The sequence below is a fragment of the Ictalurus furcatus genome, chromosome 16 (assembly GCF_023375685.1).
Source record: "Ictalurus furcatus strain D&B chromosome 16, Billie_1.0, whole genome shotgun sequence".
Lineage (NCBI taxonomy): Eukaryota > Metazoa > Chordata > Actinopteri > Siluriformes > Ictaluridae > Ictalurus > Ictalurus furcatus.
In genome coordinates, this window is record NC_071270.1 from 17380518 (window position 1) to 17404051 (window position 23534).

The following is a 23534-nucleotide window of genomic DNA, read 5'->3' on the forward strand; positions in this document are numbered from 1 at the left end:
TAAGTTTTCTTGAGTAGTTTTCTTGAGTAGTATTTCTTCTGCAAAACACTGGTTTCAAAATGGTCAGCACCCCATGATTATTATTTGATAATGCTTCCCCACAGGAGAATACCATCACTGAGCCTGTATTGTGTTGCAAGGTTAGGGACACTTATAGAAGATGTTGGACCACTCTTTCATACACAACATTTCAAGCTCATTTATATTCTTAGGCTGGCCCATGTGGACTACCCCCTGTAATTCAGACCTCAGGTTCAAATCCATGGATTATGATAGCTGTTTCCATGGATTATGATGGATGTTTGCTGTCATTCACTTGTTAACCTCCTGGCAAAGGCAGAAAGTTTTAGGCAAAGCTATTTATAAATACTTCCCCCCACCAAATTCTCCCTAATTTACTCTTGGCCAGTTTACCAGCCAGATCTGCCCTATCAGGGAAGACGAGGGCCAATCTTTTCGGACTGCTGTTCATGCTGCATCACAGGGCAGTGTAACATACATGGAGGAAAGTGCTATCTGACCCCATCTGCATACATGTGCTCACAGATGCCTACAGTTGGCTAGTGTGATTGACAGGGGAGAGAGTGACTGTCATCACTTACTACTTTTACATGGACATCTAATTATTGCCCTTATTCTGAATAAGACAATATTTAGATTAAGGTGTTTACATGAGTTGAGTAGAATATTCCTTTTATGTTCATGTTTTACGTTATAGAACATAGATTGATTAACGGCACACGTCATTACATCCCCACGTCACGCCGTCCGACATTGCCTCCAGAATTTCACGTTTCGACATACGTTCGTCTTCGTTATGGTACCGTATACAGTTTTGGGTGTTTCATTTTTAATTTTACGAAAGCGTCAAGTGTAATTAATTAATGGTCATGTTATACGTGCAAATAGACGACTGCTTGAAGCCGTGGGCTGCGTCCGAAACCGCGCACTTACCTACACGGATTAAGGTAATCAGAATTCGCTGTTTACGTGATAGTTTCTTAATCAGAGTATCGTCTTAATTGGGTTAATATCGGATTATTGTTGTCCATGTAAACGTACTGATTGTATGTATCATTTTTATACAACCAGACTTAGAGCCATATGTTTAATTATTACACTATCCACTGTGCATAATGATCGACGCTTAACACAACAGTAACAACAGCGACTTTTAAAGATCAAGCCACAGGTCCATTTTCATTGCATTCATCTCAAGTCAGATGATGTATAAATACATTATTTACATTACATTACATTATTTACATACATTACATTATGTATAAATACATAAACACTTTAAAATATTATTAAATAAAATTAGGGCCATAATATGAAGTTGATAAGTCTGGAACAGTTGTAATTTTAGCAAGGAATGGAAGCTTGAGCATAGTTTCTAAAATGCACAGTGTCGTTGATTCTTGTGATTTTAAAGTTATGAAATGTGGAAGGGCTGCAGATAAGAAACTGTTCCTGAGAACATCTCACAAAATGCAGCTACTGAACTTCACCAAGTATTACTAGAAGCATTGGTATATTTGGTGTGAACAAAACCTCAACCCACTGTACCAGGATATTTCAGTCCAAAACCTGGTGCCACTGCCAGGAGGTTAAGACTTCACCACTGAAAGGCAGGAAGCCTTGTGTTCAGTAAGCTGTCAAGAGAGCAGGCCTAGTTGCTTCCAATTTCCCACGCCTTTCCCAAATTTCTTTGCTGTGGGATCCCCCAAAAATGTCTCAACATACACCATCTCATTATGGGTTTCCTAAATTGTGATAGACAAAACATTGCTACATTTACAGTATGCTGAAGTCAACAGTAAGCCCAGGAGTAATGACCATGCTTCTATATACAGCATATGCTTGAAAACAGTATTCATTCAGCTTTGAATAAATGAAGAACAACCATTCATGCATTCATGTATTTGTGTAAAATAAAGTTAAAGTGCACTTAGGATTTTGCGATCAAATTGTTTTCAGTGCTCCGTAACAGATGTGTTCAATCAGATCTTCTGCGTGTAAAGTGTGTAGTTGCACGCAATCGATCTTCTTCATCCTGTGCTTTCTGCTCACATGATTGACAGGACAGTGTGGCAGTTCGGGGCTGCGTTGACAATGGCTGCTTTGCTGCCAGCCGAGGCACATGTCATTAACACACTGGCACTGTTTTGTCTCAGACAACTCAGAGCTCTCTCGCAGCTAACGGCAATGCTGAAAGCAGGCTGCTCTCTCCTGCTGAACAAATTCCTCCTGTTGAACTAATCGGACAAAGCACCACCGCCATCAATAGTCACGTCACACCTCAGTCGGCTACGCTAGGTTCAGAAAAACAGCTCGAATGAGATGAAACTAGAAGAAACCCAAACTGTGGCTCACTGCAAAAAACGCTCACTGCAATAATTACTCACCAATTGTTTGTTTTGTTTGTTTTGTTTTGTTTTTTTCAAAAGCCACAATTTGGCAATTATCTAGATTTTATTATACATAGTACTCATTACGTATAAAATCATTATTCCTGTTGACCTCAGGCCCAGATTATGTTATATCATCTGCAACACACCATTGTCTACAAGATTTGCATGTTTATGGACATTCTTCCAACACGGTTAGCCATTTCAAAAGAAAGAACAAGGCTGGTATGTCCTGTTCATTCTGTGGCAAAGATCATCTATGTCTTTTAATAGAAAAAACAGATGTCAAGAAATAACTGAAGCCAAAACAAAACTTTTTAGGACAACAATGCAAGGAACGCAAAGCTAACGTTCCAAGTTAACGTAGAAGTGTCACGTGGAAAGGTATATATTCATAGATATAGAATTACTTAACATGCAAAAATCAAATAAGAATCAATTACTCTATGCTCAGAATGACAAGGAACAAAATGTGGGTCCGTTTTAAAAGCTTCCCAGCATTCTAGACACATTTCCAACACTTTCTCTGCAACTCATTTACTCAATAACTGTTCTCCAGGCATGGTATCTGCTTAGCATGCACAACTGCACCAGATGAATTCCCTCTGATCTTTGGTGTCGTGTTACTACAATAGCAGCAACCCAGTGACACTACGAAGCAGTAACGTTTTTACAGCGCGAGCCTCTGAGTGGGCCTAAAAGATGACTCTGTGAGGAAGAAAGAGTGAAGAGTGCGAGACCGGGCTGCTCTCGACAGTGTGAATGGAAGCAGCAGCACTTGCCCTGCTCTGGTTTCACCTAACTGGCTGGACACAGCTGCAGGCGCAAAGCCCTCCAACAACTGGGGGGTCACACAAACAAGGGTACTGCTGTGGTGTCTGAAGAGGCCCATACACTCTGGGGTGCCTGAAGGAGAGGATTTTGGGACTTTGAGACACAGAACTGAAGCCCTAATGCTACGCAGGATCTATTTATGAGCAGAGATTGTGTGCTCTGAAGTGTTTCCAAGCTCAGGCCACTGGGCAGATAGAACATCCCTAAATATTTGTTCTCTAACACACGAGGGTTCTGCTCTGGTGAACATCAGTGTTGGCTATTCAGAGATATCTGAATGTTAGGCTTCAAATGTCATGTAGATGATATCTCATTCAGTACGGAGAAAAATAGCCCCATTAATAGATCTACTCAGCTCATTAATGTTGCAAAATACTGTTTTTGTTATTCATATCTTATTGTGCACTCTACTTTTTACTATGCTTATCTGTTATATAAACATGTATTTTTTTCTTTTTTAATACTTTCTTGTTGTTTTACTCCTTTGTTTGGCGTAGAACCCTACAACAGAGGGTTGTTTTTGTTTGTTTGTTCGTTTCAAGTAGCACCCCTTTCCAAAATTGAGCATTCACAACCTAAAGAACCCTTGAGAAACCCTTTTTACTGACAGTTCCTCAAGGGTTCTTTGGGTTGTTAATGGTTTCATTTTGGAAAGAGGTTCTACCTGAACAAGGTACAAGAAACAAGAAAACCCTCTATGCATTAGTGCTGTGCATTAAATATATTAAATATGCACTTTATCTGCTGCTGCACACAGCACAACAATGCCCTCTCACATCTGTTATAAAGATCTACACACATTACAGGATTCCTTCAGGAATGCTGATTTGAAGCCCAGTGGCAAGTTCGGTCCAGTCAAAACATTTTCATATTCCACTTTCTATACTAGCATAGAACTCAGAAACAAGCAAAAGGCCTGGAAAACAGAAAGAGATCTAGTATGTCTACATTCACTCAAATATAATCAGTCAAATGAAAAGCTCTGGGTTAAATGAGCTGTTTAAATTTTTTTTTATTTTAAGTATTGTTATTTAGCAAAGATGAGCCTATAATTGTTGATGTGATATGGTGAAGCTTTCAGTAAGAATATGTTAATTTAACATTTACGGAAGGAGCCTCCAGTGTCAGAGCTTTGTAACAGTCAGCTTTGTAACCTTGGTAAAGTAATGTAAAATCTCATACATTAAAATGTAAATGTAATAAATTAAAACATTGCTGTGGTATAAGTGGACAAACAGGCTTGAGGCAACTTTAATCACCTTTAGCATGGTAACAGTCTTTACTTTACTTCACGTTTGGTCACATCACTTCACCCCATCTTTGATTATTTTACTATAACAGCATGTCCCAAACACGGCTGACAGACAGGGGAAGTTCACCTTTCACTACTATACACAGTATATTGAGTCGAGATTTCATCACATACTTACGAATTACATTAGCCTTGGTGCAATGGTTAAAAAATGTTGTTTTTTTTAAATCAATGGCAAGTGAGACAGTTGATTAGAAAGTTTACATGTCACTCCAGTGGGAATCCGTCCACGGGTAAAACAACAGTGTAAAAGGTCCTGCTAAACATTTGTTCGGCAGGTTGGTAACAGAAGCAGATGTAACCCCGAGCCACATTTCTGGTCCAAAAAAATTCACCCAGAATAATTAGTTTTCAAGTCACAGGCTGCGCTCTGCCTGAGCCTTTCAGAGCATACAGGCAGTGAAGGAGGGGTTGTCCATGGGCTAAGCCACTCAGGGGGCTAATTAAAAACTCAACAGAATGCTGCATTAAACTGCTCTCTCTCCAAACTGTCCTCGGTTCTCTTTTTATGGGGACAGGTGGTGCCTCGGGCATGTGTTATGTGATGGGATTCTTTCCCTCCAATGCCATCAAATGGCCCTTTTTTGGACCTGCTTGAATCCTTTGAAACTTACGGGTGTTCATTTTGGGTTTACACCCAACAGCTACAGCTACAATCATCCCACCTCAAGAGTGCTCCAAAAGATTATTTCAAATGAGGTCTGCGCTATGCTCTGTGCTTCCGCTCTGAAGTTAATCTCAAATTTCATGCACATGTGCTTTATAGATGCCAGCATGAGGATATGGTTTTACCAAATGTTATGTCTCACAGACGTCTGCCCAGCCCCAGATCGAGGGAATCCAGGGCCAAGAGTAAGCTGGAGACAGTATTTTAACTGATGTGAGTGGATCTGGAAATGAGTGTTGCGTCTACCAAAACCATATACAGCATGTCTTCTACCTTTAAGAGCTCTAGAAGAGCCTGGGGAGAAAATACAGGATTACCCACTTTACATGTAAGTGGCTTCTGACACAATCATGAGGACAGAAGCGAGAGCTCGTTTCTTCTCAGCACAAGTAATACAGCTCTATTAGTTTGCCAGGGTGACGTCTGTGAAACAATATTTGCAAGGCTCCACCAAAATGGTTACATTCCAACAGCAATTAATTAATTCCGGACAAGAACATTTCCAAAAGGTTTATTTCGCAATGAACCATGATGTCTGCATAACACATGGTCACTTGGTTACAATCTTGGATTATTATTCAATTTATAGATCACTAAACTGCATGATATTGTGTTAATATCAACATCATAGAAGCCAATTTTATCCATTTTTGTTGCACTCTTTGGTTGACTTTATTTATAAGACAATACATAGATGAAATGATAACATCTGATGACATAGTCTGAAAACATTAAGAATTTTTTTAGTCGCACATCCAGAGACCACTACAGGTGGCTTACGGTTTACAGTTCTTGAAAATGAGATGCTGGAAAAAATCCAGTATCTCAAAAATATTACAATAAAGAATTTATAATACAACAATGCCGTCCTGAGAAGAGCTCTAATCAGCTAATTCACTCAAAACACCTTTTTACACAAAACACCGTTGCTCAGTGGTCCAAAGTCCTCTTTTCAGATGAAAGTAAATTTTGCATTTCAATTTGGAAATCAAGGTTCCAGAGTCTGGAGGAAGAGTGGAGAGGCACAGCATCCAAGTAGCTTGAAGTCCAGTGTGAAGTTTCCACAGTCAGTGATGATTTGGGGTGCCATGTCACCTGCTGGTGTTGGTCCACTGTGTTTTCTCAAGTCGAGAGTCAATGCAGTGTCTACCAGGAGATTTTAGAGCACTTCATGCTTCCATCTGCTGACAAGCTTTATGGAGATGCTGATTTCCTTTTCCAGCAGGACTTGGTCCACGGTGCCAAAACTACTAGTAACTGGTTTGCTGAGCATGGTATTACTGTGCTTGATTGGCCAGCCAACTCGCCTGACCTGAACCCCATGGAGAATCTATAAGAGATACCAGACCCAACAATACAGACGAGCTGAAGGCCGCTATCAAAGCAACCTGGGCTTCCAGAACACCTCAGCAGTGCCACAGGCTGATTGCCTCCATGCCACGCTGCACTGATGCAGTAATTTATGCAAAAGCAGGATTGAGAGCATAAATTAACATACTTCTCAGAAGGTCGACATTTCTGTATTATAAATTCTTTATTGTAATATTTTAAGATACTGGATTTTAAATTTCCATGAGCTGTATGCCGTAAACATTAAAAAAAAAAGGCTTGTAATATTTCACTTTATGTGTAATGAATCGAGAATATCTGAAAGTTCCACTTTTTGAATTAAATTACGGTTCCCCCGCAACCCTGAAAAGGAGTCAGCGGTTGAAGATGGATGGATGGATGGATGGATACAGAGAAAAATGAACTTTTCCATGATATTCTAATTTTTTTGAGCTGCATCTGTAAATTGATGACCAATGAAATGGTTCTTAATGGTTATTTTGTTTGTTGAGTTCTTAGATTTAAAGTGGTTCTGCCTGGAACCCTCGCTGCAGAACTTTTAAGGGCTCCACTGAGGGACAAAACAGTGAAAGGATTAGAGTTCTAGATGGCATAAAAAATGTTTTACAAAAAGAAAGTGCCATCTTTCCAGACAAGAAACGTTTGCCTCACACCTCCAAGGTTGGGGGTTCGAATCCCACCTCTGCCTGGTGTGCACGCATGAGTTTGCATGTTCTCCCCATGCTTTGGGGGATACTCCAGTTTCCTCCCCAGTCCAAAGACGTGTGTTGTTGGCTGACTGTGAATGTCAATTGGCAACCCATCCAGGGTGTCCCCCTGCCTTGTGCCCTGGGATAGGCTCCAGGCTCCCCCATGACCCTGTTTAGGATAAGCAGTATGATGGATGGATATTTTTTGGCTGGAGTGTGACATTAAACTAAATAGGACTTATGAGTGAGTTCTTCACAAGTGATCACTTTAAATTCCTATAACACGTTTTCATTAGCAGTGACACCATCCATCGTCAGAAGTAAAAATATATCATCTATTTTAGTCATTGGAGTGTTTTTTAAAGCAAAGGACAGGCTGATGTTTGTTAAGGACGTGGATTATATAATCCATAATCATGGATGGTCAGGATGGTACGTAGTTCTTAAATCTTGTGCTTTATATTTACATTTTTGCATCATGTGGTAAATATCTTAGATCAGACAGTTGGAATTCTTCTTTAGGTCTGTCTACATCTAAATTATTAACTAGTTGTAAACTAGGTGTAAACCTTGCATGGTTTTAAGGTTTGGTCTGAAGATCGGTTTGAGCGGATTCAGGTTATTTTTAAGCTGTTGTGACGTTGGGACAGTCAAGGACAGCACTGAGGAAGTACTTCAAACTTTCCCTGTGAGAGTACTGGAGCATGGTTTAACGACTTAAATACAGACTAAAGCTCTTCTCCATAACACCAGTAAAGCATAAAAGCACCACAGCCCAAACTTGGTAACCAAAGTTTTTTATCCAGTGAGAGAATCAGGGCAGAGCTCTGCATTTCTATGGCACTGGAGGTTGCTGAGTTCCCACACCGTTCACTAAAGCAGCCAGTAAACGCAGCAATGTGTGCCTGTCAGTCAGACAGCATCTCTCTGAGCCATTCCCACTGAGCACTCCCAAAACACATCTGTCTTTATGAAGTTAAATAGACTACAAAATTCTGCTGATTTTTCAGATCCAAAACTGTGTGTGAATGAAGTGAAACCACTTGAGTTGGCATGCACCACATTCCACACTATTCAGAGTTCACAGCTGTCCATAGTCACTCAATATAACTACACACATCTTACAGTTTTGTAAGTCTCTAACTGACTATCCTGTGATTTTTAAGTTATCGAGCTATAAACATATTTTGAGAACTATTTCTTTCTTGTCATCAAAGTATAAAATCACTGTCTTACTGGATAAAAATAGCTTCCGATTTCCAGTTGTTTTATGATGCATGAGCAATGAGTGTGCTTCATGAGAAGCTGAGAGAAGCGATTTGTGTAGAATTCCACATATTTAAAACAAGAAGCAAACAGAATTCAACCATTTTCAATGGTTTGGCATATTTTTATCTACCAGAAGATGGTAAACTGAAGCTCGATGATAGCAAGCCCTTTAATTACACCATGGAATAATTCTCTTTTTATTGCAACCATCTGGAGCAACTTACCACTCCCAAAAACACGGATCATACTACAATAATAAAACGCCGCTGGTCAAGATATTACAACAAAAACACAACATCCTATCACGACCATCATTCTTGATGAAGTTGAAAAAGACTTATCAGTTGTTAGTAATTGTAAATGGAGTCACGTATTTGTCATTGCATTTATCTTTTTATGAAGACAATATAGTGCAAGTTCCTTTGTAAGCATCCTTCTATCCATCCTGTCAATAATATATCGAGTCTCAGACTGAACATAAATGGCACCAAATCAGGCAAGCAATCCTGCACAACACAAACCAGTGGATCTATTTCAAAGCAGATATAAAAAACCTTCTGATCCAAGCTGAGAGCAAGCAGAGCGAGTCGATTAAAGAATACAGTGACTGTTGATGAAAGATCATGTTGCCACACTGTTTAGTACACTTGTTTAAATGTGCTTGGTTAGAAAATTACACCACTTTTGTTTCCAAAAATGCGCATGCTTAAAATAACCGACTTACTCATGGCTAGATTGTAAGTATGATTGCACTGATCACTTCACATCCACACCCATCATATATTTGAAATGCAGCATGAACATTTTGTCAGGCTTTCTCAAGAGTGCATGATGTATAATCAAGCAGCATGAGCTTTCGCCCGTGGACAGACAGTCCGCTTCTCCATTCAAACCAGTCACGTGATTGTGGATCCCATAGAGGGACAAAGCGCACCACAGCAGGAGCTCTTCACTTCTAGTGCCAAGCCCTAAGGGCACTGGCAACACTTCCTGCATGTAAACAGTCCTGAACGCACTGATGTGTCCCACATCTTAGCTGAAAATTCTGCAGAATTTATCCAGACTGTGAGAAGGACATTCAGAACAGGAAATTTATGAATGTAAACTAGTTATAAGCTTCACCAGAGGAAACAAGCAGTGCGGCATAGAGTAATAATAACAAGAAAATTATTTTAGTGCAGCAGTGAAATACCGTCATGACAATTATTTTTGTTCACAGACCTCCACTGCTAAAATGCACTGGTCCACAAACAGAAATGAAAACTACATTTTGGTTAATATTAGTGAAAACCGTTTCTATTTCAACTGAGAATCACAGCATGTGATGCACTAATAAGATCTGTAAAAACAAACGGGTTCTGGATGATTTTTTTAAAGGGTTCTCCAGTTGGTCTCACCAGTGCAAACCTCAAGATGCCTCCAAGAACCTTACTGCAAATATTAAACTTTTTATTATAATAATAAGAAGAAGCAGAAGGAGAAGAAGAAGAAGAAGAAGTCCTGTTGAAAAAACACTAGATACCCTCATAGAACATGTAATGGTTTTAATAGTTATAATGGAAATTGTATCATATTTAATGGAAACTGTAATGGTCCTTGTGGGTCTCTACGGGTAATTTATTGCCTTCTATGTTATGTCTAGTGGACACCATTAAGGATCAATAATGGTAATGGTTTTTAATGGTTAGCTGATGGTTTGTAATGGTATTTTTAGTGGAAACCATTAGAATTTCTGTGATGGATTCTATTGTTTTGTGTGTGTGGGTTTTTTCAGCAGGGAGAAGAAACCCTAAGGTTTTCCACTGGATGCTTTATTGTCTATAGTGTGGAACATTAGGACTATTTCATATGAATGTATAGTAATATAGTTATAATAATATCTCTGCTAGATGACTTTTCAAGTAAACTTTTAGCTATTTTAAATTGTAAAGTGTAAAAGTGCCATAACTTGATTTTTAAATGTAAGAATAATTTAAACAGTTCCCAAAAATGACTGAAGAAATGAAGAGCTTTCTTCAAACGTCTAACAAACATAACAACGATCTCCCTTCTTCTGTCTGATTATTATACAATAAAACTGCATAGACACCTGCAAATCACGGAAAGGGACTATTAATCGCTTCTTTAAACCAAGCAACCTAATGAACATGCATCAGATTTTAAAACTTTTTTTTTTAATCATTAGCCAATAAAACATAAAGCTAAACCAAAGAGAGATCTCACCAGTTCTATGCGAAAGTACCAACTTGGTCCAAACTCATGGGTCCGCTTTGAGGCGCGCGCACTCGGATCAAAGTTTCCAAGATGAAAGTTTCCTCAAATTCGGTGCTCAGTACACACGGAGATACTTCCACAGATTTCAGCTACAGTGACAGCTATGAAACAAACCGCGAGTCTCGTCAAGCGATGAGACATGGACGTGTTTTCAGAAGAAGAAACACAGAAGTCCTGTGAGCATCTCCTAACTTGTGACGGGACAGAGCGCGTGCAGTGCAGTGTGGAGCTCAGAGCTCAGAGCAGCACGGCTGATTAGCATAGCAATGGAGAGGAGGAGAACCACTTCAACTTGGAGAACTGAGGGGAGAAAAGCCACTTTAAGGGCTCATGTTCTTCAACTTTTCGGACAGAACAAACCATATGCTATATTCAACCAAAAATAAAACACTTTATCACTGTCTAGCCACATTATTTAACCACATATCATCTATATATATATATATATATATATATATATATATATATATATATATACATACATACACATACATATATATATATACACACACATCATATACATCAATCTACATTGTCTAACCGCACTGAAATCTCGTTTAATGTACGTGACAAGGAAACAGGTTTAATTCCTTTTAAATCCCTGTAAAGTTAACTCTTTCATATGTTTTTACAAATGTTTTTTGTTTATTTGTTTGTTGTTTTTTGTTTTTGTTTTTGTTTTTTGTTTTGTATTTTACAGGCCTTTTACAAATCACCATCACTGAATCTGTAACTGTGCTTAAGTCATGATAGAAAATGAAGAGAAATGGCGCCACCTAGTGTAAAGTTTTGGCATCTCAGTCCAAGGAGCTTTCCAACAGAATAATCAAATATTGTTTTAGTGCTTAACAGTTATTGTTTTTAGGAAATCTGTGTGAAGAGTTCAATATTAGTACGGTCTGAACAGCTTTGTTGCAGTGGTTCAGAGCTTCCCAGAGATTCTGGTGAAGAACTACAGTGCAACGGGCTGCAGAATGTCTCTCAAAGTCTATATCCTTGATGCTTGTCTGGATCAATTCAAGGAGAACATAGGAGTGTACTCAGAGGAGCAAGACAAGTGCTTCCACCAGGACATACTGGACTTTGAATGAAATACCATGGACAATATAAGTCGTTTATTATGATCTTAATTTTGATTCATATGTTGTTGTTTTCTCTGCCATTTTCTCAATGGAAATTTCACATTACCAATGTCCTGGTCACAAAAGCATGAAGCGTAGGGGATTAATATTCATCGTCTATGTTTTTGAGGCATAAGCAATTAGAAAATAATACTTACTACCCAGGAACAAAACGTGTTACATAGTGAAACTTAATTAGGCTCTTATAACTACACTAAAGTAAATACTATAACAAATGTATCTTAGCAATCATCATGACATAAAAAAAATCATTAAATTCCAGACTATGTGGCTGTACATCATGAACCAATGAGTGTCACTTTGGGAACCAAGCATAACAGAAGTATTAGGCTTTAAGTCTATAACAGCATGTGGAGCACAGTGGCTGACACAAATGGACTGTTTAAAATGAGAAGTGAATGCAATCCTTCTCACATGTTTAGGGTCGGGAACTTTCCCTTAACAGTCTATAAAGCTGCCGGAAGAGGCCACTTAATGACATCAGAAAAGTTTAATATTGCAAATATTCAACTTTTTATAATAATAATAAGAAGAAGAAGAAGAAGAAGTCATGTTGAAAAAACAATAGATACCCTCATAGTACTTCTTATGGTTTTAATGGTTATAATGGAAATTGTATCGGATTTAATGGAAATTGTAATGGTCCCTGTGGGTCTCTACTGGTAATTTATTGCCTTTTATGTTATGTCTAGTAGACACCATTAAGGACCAATAATGGTAATGGTTTTAATGGTTAGCAGATGGTTTGTTAGAATTAGAATCTCTGTGATGGATTCTATTGTTTTTTTCAGCAGGAAGAAGGCACCCTAAGGTTTTCCACTGGATGCTTTATTGTTTATAGTGTGGAACATTAGGACTATTTCATATGAATGTATAGTAATATAATTATAATAATATCTATGCTAGATGACTTTTCAAGTAAACCTTTAGCTATTTTAAATTTTAAGAACAGCACACTTAATGACATCAGAAACAAGGACAAATTTATGACCACCTATTTAGCCGTGAGCAGAATCCAGTCACATTAAACAGACAAAGAGTACTACATAGTTAGCACACCTGAATTATTGGTAGTGACATTAAAGCTGATGCAAGCAATTTCTTAAAGAACACTTTGAGTAAATTGGTTTTGTGACCCCACAGTTGTTAACATAAAAGATGCTCTGTGAAAGATTGCAAATGACCTAGAATGTAGGCTAAAAATAAACAAGAAGTGTTCACTGGTTTAAGCAATGTGAACATAGTTGATGTTGGTAATGAATTAGAGGATGAACCTATATGAATATCCAATATATTGATATGGAAACAACCAAAAGTTCTACCATTGCCAATATATATATATATATATATATATATATATATATATATATATATATATATATATATATATATATATATATATATGAAGAAATGGAATGAAGCCAACATTGTTGACTGACAGCCACAACATACCAGCAAACAAACAAACCATTTAGTTGCTGTCACCTCTCATTCTAATTTCCCCCTATAACCTCTTTTAGTAGCTTAATACAAAATATGGCATTATTTGCCTAGCCAATATGGTAAGCACTGGAATTTAGGATAATGCCAAATTTGATTTTTTTTTTTAATCGTTCAGGTATTGTGCATGAGAGTAAAGGAAATCTGGCATTGTCAATATGATTAAATATTAGAGACAGTAACATTTGAGGAGAGTCTTTCATTTTGACAGTTTAATGAATAAAACACGTAGTTGCCATTATCATAACACACCAAAAGACTTACTTTTTTGTTCTTAAAAATTAATTAAATAAATAAATAAATAAAATATTCAACATTTCCACATGTTTGGCTCCTCTGGATAGCCTATTACAAATGTTTTCCAAACGTTTAAAAAAAAAAAAAAAAAAAAAAAAAAGGACATGTAAATGGCACAAAAATGATGCATATTATTTTTGGATCTGCACAAAAAGTACATTAACAGGAAAACCTGTAAATGTTCTTATTAAAAGCAGATTGAATCCGTTTTGTTTTAGCATGAGTCAAGAAGATGATTGCCAGCTCTGTTGACCAATGAGCTACTACATTTGAACAGGAAGTGCTGTTTTTGCAGTAAGCCACGCCCATCGTATCCTGCATTAGTGCGTGTGTTCTTAAGGTGAGAGGAAGAGCTGTCAATAAAGTTGCTGACATGTTTTGCTATTGCTGTGGGACGTTTAAATTGTAGGAATAGTATATATCATATTGTCTTAAAAACGTGGGGCGTCTGTTTTCATTTATGTTGGACGCAAGGCCGTGCTAAAATTATTTCTCTTAGACGTAGTATAGCAAGCTGATGCCATTTGTAAACGTGGTCCAATTTCTGTTAGATGAAAGTATTATATAATTTTACTGTTACTGTGAGTTTAGTTAAATTTATGCATTCAATAACGACCCGGAAGTGATTGTGAAACCACGTGGGTCACCAGAGCGCAACGTTTATATTGTATACATTCCCAGCTAACGTTCAGGGGATGTTTGGATTTTTGGTTCCCGAAACGTTATTAAAACAGATCTTATTTAGTTCCCCTTCGGTTTCGAGGAGAGTTTATGGACATATAGCATACGGAAATGTAATGTATTTGCACATTGTGGTACAGAGGACGTTTTGTTAACGTTCCCATAACCTTTAACTATGTTTGCAGTAACCAGTGATGGTTCGGAGAACGTTTTCAGGTAACCTTTATAACCCTGCTGAAAAAGAAAACCAGTAGAAATCATCACAGAAATTCTAATGACTTCCAATACAAATACCGTTACAAGCCATCAGATTACCAATACCATTACTGGTCCTTAATAATAGACGCCACCAACAGAAGGCAACAAATTATAGTAGAGACCCACAGGGACCATTACAGTTTCCATTAAAACCAATACAATTCCCATTATAACAAAGATTTTCAGCAGGGAATAATTTGAATTTTTCGGGCATGTATTCCTGGACAGAGTAGGCAACAAGACCACTGAAATTTTATCGTATAATGAAAAAATGTATCTGTGGCCTGATTATTCATTGTTGGCCTTGCAGAATGCGCAATCATGTCTGTAATACAGAATAGAATTCGATCCACGTTCCTTTTTAACTATTGAAAATACAAGAAATAAAACCAAACGTAACCTTTGGGGAATGTCCCCAGAACATTAGTTTGTAGTTATAAAGAAGAGTACCTAAAAGCAAGCTTTGGCAAACGTTACCTGTCAGTTCCCAAATACAGTGCTGAATTTGTTAACCAAAATAGATCTTCCCCAGAATATAATGAAATGTGTCCCACAAAAAAAAATGACACAAGTAGAACCACATCAGGGGTATGTTCTGTGTTGGCTGGGTTCGCTTGAATAATATGCAACAGTATTCGTGTAAAGGATCTGATTTATTTTACAGACATGGTCACACTACTTCCCAAACTTCTTCGCCACATAAAGCCTCAATCGCTTCAATTCATCAGGACTTCCTGTTCACAGAGGACTTTACCTATTTTAACTCTCTTCACAAAGGTAAATTTCCAGACATTTAAAGTAATTATGATTAGAGTATCTGAGTATCAACTGCAATATTAATACCAATTTTTGACAGGATCCATGTCCCTTGTGTGATGAAGCAAAAGAAATGCTTGAACCATATAAACATAGGGTAAGATATTAACACACGTTCCATTAAGCCAGTATCACATTCAGCACATTTCCACATTTGAGCACAATTCTTCAGCAATGTTTGTTGCTCTTGTGAAGTTTATGTTGCAGGAGGTGGACATTACTCTTCCTGAGAACAGTGTGTGGTATGACAGATACAAGTACGACATCCCAGTGTTTCATCTGAATGGACAGTTTTTGATGATGCATCGTGTGAACACAGCAGTCCTGGAAAAGCGGCTGGCCAAATCAGAGAAAGAACCAGTTTAATTATGCTCAAATATTACAAAAACCTGTTATATACTGCAAAGTTTTCAGTGAGAAGTAACTGTTTTGCCTCATTTTTTGTGCTTGTTTGGTAGAGTTTTGTGGGGGTTTTTTTGGTCATTAAATATATCATCATCATTATTATTATTATTAAATATATTATTAAATATGTGTGGAAAATAAATATTGAGCTGTAGGTACTAGTGAAGGATGAGGAATACCACTACTGTAATCAAATAATTGTTATCTTAATGGATTAGGAACTTGACCCAGGATTAACCAAGATGTTGATATGGAAGTAACCAAAAGTGGACTTAGTGATTTGTTAGAAATGTTTGGACTGCCATTATATAAAAAGATTTTTCAGACTACAAGACACAAAATCTGCTGTTTCAGAAAAAGTAAAAATAAATCATTAAAAAAAACAGAAGTAATAAATGGACAGAACATACAGTGAGGTCCAAAAGTCTGAGAGCACTAGTGAAAATGTTTCTATTTTGCATTCTTTTCTTATTTAATACATTTATTTATTACAAATTATATTATGAACAACAACTTGAGTGAAAAATGGAATCTTTGAACTATTTGCATGAATTTCAGTGCTTAGTATGTGGTATGTCCCCTTTTTGCTTTAATGATACGTTTTTGCACATTTGTGCAAAACCTTATGATCCATTTTAGATCAAATCCATCAGATTGTCTTCTGAACACCTGTTTCAATAGAAGAGATTACGCAGGAAGAAAATCTGACTTTTCATATAGAAATAGTGCAGAGCCTTTAATATTAAATATTTGTGATATTAAACATTTATTTTCTTTACTTTAAACATTTCAAAATTCTAAAACCTTCTGTTTTACTTCACATTTTAAATGAAAAAAAAAAAGATTTTTAATGTGGTCTCAGACCTTTAGACCCCACTGTATCTTTGAAAACTTTAGTCTGGTTTAATTCATCATATTTATACAAGGTATATTAAAATTTAAAGATTTTGATATTTGAGATTTTGCATTTATTTGATAGTTTGTCTCTGAAGCTTATAGTTTTCTGTGGGACCCAATGCCCCATATTATGTTTGAATAATCTCTTAATTCTGTGCAGCTTTGTCCTGGTCAGTAGGAGGCGCATATGGAAGGCCATTGTGGTTAAAATGTGGCCATACACAAAACAACATATTAACCTCCTAAACTATGTATGACTCTACACTTCCCCCATTAGTCACCAAAAATAATAGCTTAGCTTAACAGCTTTGTATTGTTTTTCATGTAGTTACTGAATAATAAGCATTATGATCTTGAAATCAAGCATGAAAGGTTCAGATAATTATTTATTCTGTATCTGGGGCTAGGTTTTAGTAGGCATCTTATTGCAACCGCTTAATCGAGATGCATGGGCTTAGCAGATGAAAGTGAAAAAGGCATCTTGTACAACTGAATATTCGAAATTGTGTCCCGAGGAATCTTTGAGAGTTCTGTCTGAATTTATTTGCTAAATTCAATGGTTGAGAGGTTGAAAACATGTTAAAAGGATATTAAAAATAATAGACATACAAAGAATAAGCAAAAGCATGGAAAATGATTGTCAAAGTAGAAAGAAAATAACCCCCTTTTGGGGATATTGCCAGTTTTAGCAAACAGTTAATTATGAAGTTCTGCAGTGAATAAAAAACTTACTGTATATTATGTTAATAGAGATGAACCAAGGAGAAGAAGTGGAAGACCCAAAATGATGAATAATTCAAAAGCTTTAAACTATCAGAAAATTCTAAAATATTAAAATATCCACATTTTTTGGTTTATAGTGTCGTCACTGCAGCCCACCACACAATGTTTTCATGTGGTTTGTCAGTACATCTTTGAGTATTTGATTAATTTCAATTCTACTTTTGTGCTAGATAGTCAGGTCCTCCACTAAAGACTCTTGGGTAGTAGTTGAATAGCAGGGAGGAGACACGGATGTGGTGGGTGTAGAAACTTTGAAATTTATTGAAATTTGGCATAGATGATAGTGGCACACAATCAGATTTGGTGGCTGTGACCTGGATAGGGAAGTTTCCATAAAATTCCATTTTAATTAGAATGCCAGTGAAATTAGTTTGGTATGTGGCCAAATACTAGTTAGTAGTATTGGTTGAATCTGTGGCTAGTAATATAGAATATTTCAGGGGGTCAATCCTGGGTTTCTCCAGATACGCATACCTCCCTCCTCCAACCTTCTAAAACATGCTAGTAGGTGCATAAACTGCTCTAAATTGGCCCTGTGTGTTTGTGTGTGTGTGTGTGTGTGTGTGAGTGTGGGTGTGGGTTGGTGGATGGGTGGTATATTCCTGCCTTGCACCATATGTTCCTGGGATGAACTCCAAATCCAGATCCACCAAGACACTGATCAAGATAAAGCAGTTACTGAATGAATGAATAAATGAATATAAATATAGGAAGGCAACAATTTGAATAAACCCTTATATATTGAAATATTGAGGTTGACAGTCATAAACAGTGCTAGTTTAAATAATCATGTTAATTTACCATCTCTAGTGTGTGGTTAGCGCGTTTGCCTCACACCTCCAGGGTTGAGGGTTTGAGTCCCGCCGTTGCCTTGTGTGTGTGGAGTTTGCATGTTCTCCCCGTGCTGCCAGGGTTTCCTCCGGGTACTCCAGTTTCCTCCCCCAGTCCAAACACATGCATGGTAGGCTGATTGGCATGTCCAAAAGTGTCCGTAGTGTATGAATGTGTGTGTGATTGTGTGTGTGATTGTGTGCCCTGCAATGGATTGGCAGCCTGTCCAGGGTGTACCCTGCTTTGTGCCACATGCTCACTGGGATAGGCTCCAGGTTCCCTGCGACCCAGTAAGGATAAGCAGTACAGAATATGGATGGATGGATGGATGGATGGAATATAGTACTGATAATAACAGTAATCTACAGCAGATCCAAGACAAATGTAGAAAGCTCTTTTTTTGCATAATGAATAAGAAGTGATTAGCACAAAGCTCTACCATAAACATATAGTATTCTTGCGTTTCATGTGACGTCAAAGTGTATAATCGTTGCCATTTTGAATAGCGAATAAGAGACTGACTGCATTGATGTTGCTGTGTTTGTATTTCATTAAAATTGCATTGCATTTATACTGACAGTTGACTACCCTTATATATTTCAATACATACAACACATCCTCAACAAGCAGAAGTGCAGGTGACTAGCTAGCTATGTTATGGGACTACTGGGAAGTTTATCTCAGCAGCAAGTATTGCTAATATTAGCAACATTTAGTTAGCTGATATCACAGTCCTTATAATGAAAAACAGGGTGTTTTTTTTTCTCCTCCTGATGACTCACACCATACCCACCTGGATGTGAAGAGGTGGTAGGATTCTGGGCTCTTATATGCTTTTTAAATGCACTCTCCAGAATAGGGAGTGGGGACGTGTATGAGATACAGAAATTATAAGTTTAAGAGACTCTACATAAGGATCACAGTTTCTTTTCTTGACTTTGTCAAAGTACTGTTTATTCTAGTCCACAGTAAGGTGAATAATTTTAGTCATCTTTCAGTTATAATTACATTTGCATAATGCAGCAAAGCCACAAATTCAGTCCCAAATATGGCAAACACAACAGAAAAGCACATCACTGAAATGCTGGTATTCTTAAATGTACACTATATGGCCAAAGGTTTGTGGACACCTGACCATCACACCGATATGCCATTTTTTAACATCTCATTCCAGATTTATTCCCCCTTTCCTAGTATAACAGCCTCAACTCATCTAGAAGGCTTTCCATCAGATTTTCGAGCATGGCTGTGCGGATTTCGGGGGGGGGGGGGGGGGTACAGTCAGTGTTTCAATTCATCCCAAAGGTGTTCAGTGGGGTTGAGGTCAGGGCTCTGTGCAGACCATTCAAGTTCTTCCACTCCAACCTTGGTAAACCACGTCTTTATAAACCTCGCTTTGCGCACAGGGGTATTGTCATGCTGGAACAGGTTAAGGAATCTTAGCTTCAGTTAAGGGAAATTTTAATGCTACAGCATACAAAACTATTCTATACAATTTTTGCTTCAAACTTTGTGTCAACAATTTGGGGAAGGCCCACATATGGGTGTGAAAGTCAGACGTCCACACACTTTTGGCCACATAGTGTCAATTTGGAAAACATTAAGTTTGATATATCGCATTCAAATTACTATGTGTACAGGAATACTTTCATTTTATACACCTGTACACCCCAAAAACTTCAGTTGGCACAACTTGGCTTTAATAGCCAAGTATGCTTACACATACAAGGAATTTGTCTTTTGTTCTTACATGGTAGCTCACAATATACATAAGTGACAATAAACATTACACACTAGTACAACAGCACACATTCCTACCTGAGTTTACACACACACACACACACACACACACACACACATTCATCCATCCATTTTCTATACCGCTTATCCTACAGGGTCCTGGGGGACCTGGAGCATATACCAGGGAGCCTGGAGCACAAGGTGGGTACACCCTGGACAGGGTGCCAATCCATTGCAGGGCACAATCACATATACAGTACATTCACACACCCATTCATACACTACGGACACTTTGGACATGCCAATCATACTTCCATGCATGTCTTTGGACTGGGGGAGGAAACCGGAGTACCCAGAGGAAACCCCCACAGCACAGGGGTGCAAGCTCGGCACGCACAGGGCCCTGGCAGGAATCGAACCGTCAACACTGGAGGTGTGAGGCGAATTGTTTAAGGTGCAGAATGCAGCAGGTGTAAAGTAGTGTGGATTAAATTAAGATCAATATGAAGGAAATGCAATTAAAAAAAATTAGGAAAAGAATAAAATAGTTATGGGGAGGTGATACAAAAGATATTTTGTGTAGCTTGAGAACAAAATCGAGATCATTTTTATTCCAGTATAATCCTGTGCATTTTTTTTCCACTTCTTATATAATCTATAATTGTTTTTTTTAACAAAAAAAACCCCAAATGATGTCTCAAAAACACGCCTACAACAAACCAGCACGGAATACCGCTGCTTGATCTGTGAAACCTGAAAGCAGCCTTAACGCAACACAACAGAAAGATCCCGCAGGCGTTCCACACGCGCGCGCTGTCTTTTTTTCCAAAGCGCTCTCATTGGCTGCCGTGTTCGCTCTCGGACGAATGTGATTGGCTGTCAAGCTGTCATGTGAACTGTATTAGTGTCAGCACAGGCGCGTAGTGAACAGCTGAGCGCGAGCTGGAGCGCGGAACAGCCAAGTCCGCTTTACGTTACAGTTTCAGGACAAAACAACACTGTCATCACTGGGGACATAAACGCGCATTGCATTGAATTACGTTCAGTTATTACGGTAAGTCCTAACACTGTGTGTTATCAGTTGTTTAATGTTTTTGTTTGTCAGAATGATACATAGGTTGTTCACTGGAGTGCATCGACTATGGGTTGTTGTGACGCCGGTGTCTTAGAACTTACTACCCAGGAAAAATAAAAATAGTCAGGAAAATGTCATTAAACGTGGATTATAATGGCAACAAACTTAGCTACCGTTATGTCACATTACCACAGAGAGCCATAAATAGGCTATTTATCATCTTTAATAAAAAAAAAAAGTAAAAATATTTAAAACCTTTTCCATGCTGTATCTCAAAAATCCCACTGCATTAACTGTAGCCTATGTGCGCCAAAACACTATGCACTATATTTATAACATTTCCTGTAACAGTATTGCATTTTAAATGCCGTTGGTATGCCCCTTTTGTTCAGGAAGCTCTGCTGCTGCTGCTGCTGCTGCTGCTGTCAGCTGCTTAGATCTTTCCTCATTTCCTCAATCACTTTGTGACCACCAGGGAGCTAGAGCTCTAAATGCCCAGCTTCAGTACATTAGTTAGGAAACCACAAGTGAAAATGACATTTTGACATAACAAATAAATGACATAAAAATCTCACTGCATAAATCATGTTAAGTTATACCAACTTTGCATGGGTTTTCCTATACTGTGGTAATGTTCATTTTGACATGTTTTACCTCTTGACTCATGGCATATAATGTTTTTTTGTTTGTTTGTTTTTGGGGTTTTCTTTTTATGTGAAACACTTGTGAAAGAAGTGGCTGCAACATCATTTTCAGGGAAGTGTTAGGGGTGATAGTTGTTGATCGATTATTACACTATTTTGACAATTGGGCTAGAAATAAATTATTTTATATTGTTAAACTGCTTACCAACTGACATGATATGGAACACACTGCATTATTTCAGACATTCTGGTCAGATTTATCCAAATATTTTTTGGGATAAATTGTATCTATAACATGTATTCTCTTAAAGTATAGCAAAAGAATGATAACTCCGCAGTAATATGTTTAGAAGTGCTCTGATAGAAGGCTTTGATAGATTTTTCCCTCTTTTCTCAGCTTTAAAATGGATTGCTTTTCTCCCATAGACAGCTCTCTGGTCTTCATGTTGGTTTATCCTTTTTAACAGCAAATGGGCTCACGATGGCTTAGTGGTTAGCATGTTCGCTTCACAACTCCAGGGTTGGGGGTTCAATTCCCACCGTGGCCCTGTGTTAACTCTGGATACTCCAGTTTCCTCCCCCAGACCAAAGACATGCACGGTAGATGGATTGGCATGTCTAAGGTGTCTGTTGTGTATGAATGGGTGTCTGAGTGGCTAATCCTTCCACCTTGATGGTTCCACTATGAAGTGGAACCTTGACATGAACAGAAGAACAACAAATGCAATGCTCACATGTGAAACCCAGGGCTCAAACAAGAGTAGATATACAGACCTATTCATTGTTTAAACAATCAATCCAACATGGCACACCTGAGCAACAAGGAACCTTGTGTGTTCCAATATTTTTGATCACTTGAAAAATGTGTGGGTTATGTTATGTATTTCAGTTATGTATTTCAGTTTCCAGTCACACACACACATACACACGCACACACACACACACAAAATGCTGTGAAAAGTACTTGCCTTTCTGGTTTCTCAGTAACAAGATAAGCTGCTTTTTTGTTGTATTAACTTCAAGAGAGAGAGAAAAAAAGATGTTTATGAGGGAATGAGTGTTTATAGCTGTTACAACATTATATATACAGTGCTGTGAAAAATTGCTGTTTTTGTGTATATCTCATACTAAATTGTTTCAGAATTTAAAACAAAATCTAAGATAAAACAAAATAAACACAAAATACAGTTTTTAAATGATGATTATGATGTTATTTATCGAAGCAAAAAAGTTATCCAATACCAACTGGGCCTGTTTGAAAATGTATTTGGCCCCATAGTTATTAATTCCCCAAGTCTATGAAACTGCATTCATAATGGGGTTCGGCTGGATTAGATACAACCAGGCCTGATTACTGCAAACCCTGTTCAATCAAATCAGCACTTAAATAGAAATTTTTCAACAGCATGAAGTTGGTTAAAAGGTCTTACCCAGTAACACACTATACCAAAATTGAAAGAAATTCCAGAAATGTTGAGGAAGAAGGTGATTGAAATACATCAGTTTGGGAAGGGTTACAAAGCTTATTCAAAGGCTCTGGGACTCCAAAATACCACAGCAAGAGCCAATATCTCGAAATGGAAAAACTCTGCACAGTACTGAACCTTCCCAGAAGTGGACGACCTTCCAAAATTCCTCCAAGAGCACAGCAACTACTCT

At 37.9% G+C, this 23534-nt stretch overlaps 3 protein-coding genes across 7 annotated transcripts in view; 2 read left to right on the plus strand and 1 right to left on the minus strand.

The window, feature by feature from the left end:
- megf10 (multiple EGF-like-domains 10) overlaps positions 1-10837 on the minus strand; it is a 71119-nt gene extending 60282 nt beyond the window's left edge. For both annotated transcript variants that reach the window (XM_053645123.1, XM_053645124.1), the window contains exon 1: positions 10756-10837. The gene's annotated coding sequence lies outside the window, so the exon portion shown is untranslated. The remainder of the gene's footprint in view (positions 1-10755) is intronic.
- Positions 10838-14024: 3187 nt separating this feature from the next.
- Positions 14025-18995, plus strand: c16h5orf63 (chromosome 16 C5orf63 homolog). Of its 2 annotated transcripts, none has more exons than XM_053646232.1 (4): positions 14025-14085; positions 15349-15461; positions 15541-15597; positions 15696-18995. In XM_053646232.1, the coding sequence occupies exons 2-4, from the start codon at positions 15351-15353 to the stop codon at positions 15864-15866; spliced, it is 339 nt and encodes a 112-aa protein (XP_053502207.1). In that variant the 5' UTR covers positions 14025-14085; positions 15349-15350; the 3' UTR covers positions 15867-18995. The 2 variants fall into 2 exon arrangements, with proteins under 2 accessions (XP_053502207.1, XP_053502206.1); XM_053646231.1 differs by lacking the exon at positions 14025-14085 and adding an exon at positions 14092-14642.
- Positions 18996-20920: 1925 nt separating this feature from the next.
- LOC128620512 (E3 ubiquitin-protein ligase MARCHF3-like) overlaps positions 20921-23534 on the plus strand; it is a 29376-nt gene continuing 26762 nt past the window's right edge. For 2 of the 3 annotated variants that reach the window (XM_053645572.1, XM_053645574.1), the window contains exon 1: positions 20922-21210. The gene's annotated coding sequence lies outside the window, so the exon portion shown is untranslated. Of the gene's footprint in view, positions 21211-23534 lie in introns of all 3 variants that reach the window. The other variant, XM_053645573.1, reaches the window with a different exon arrangement.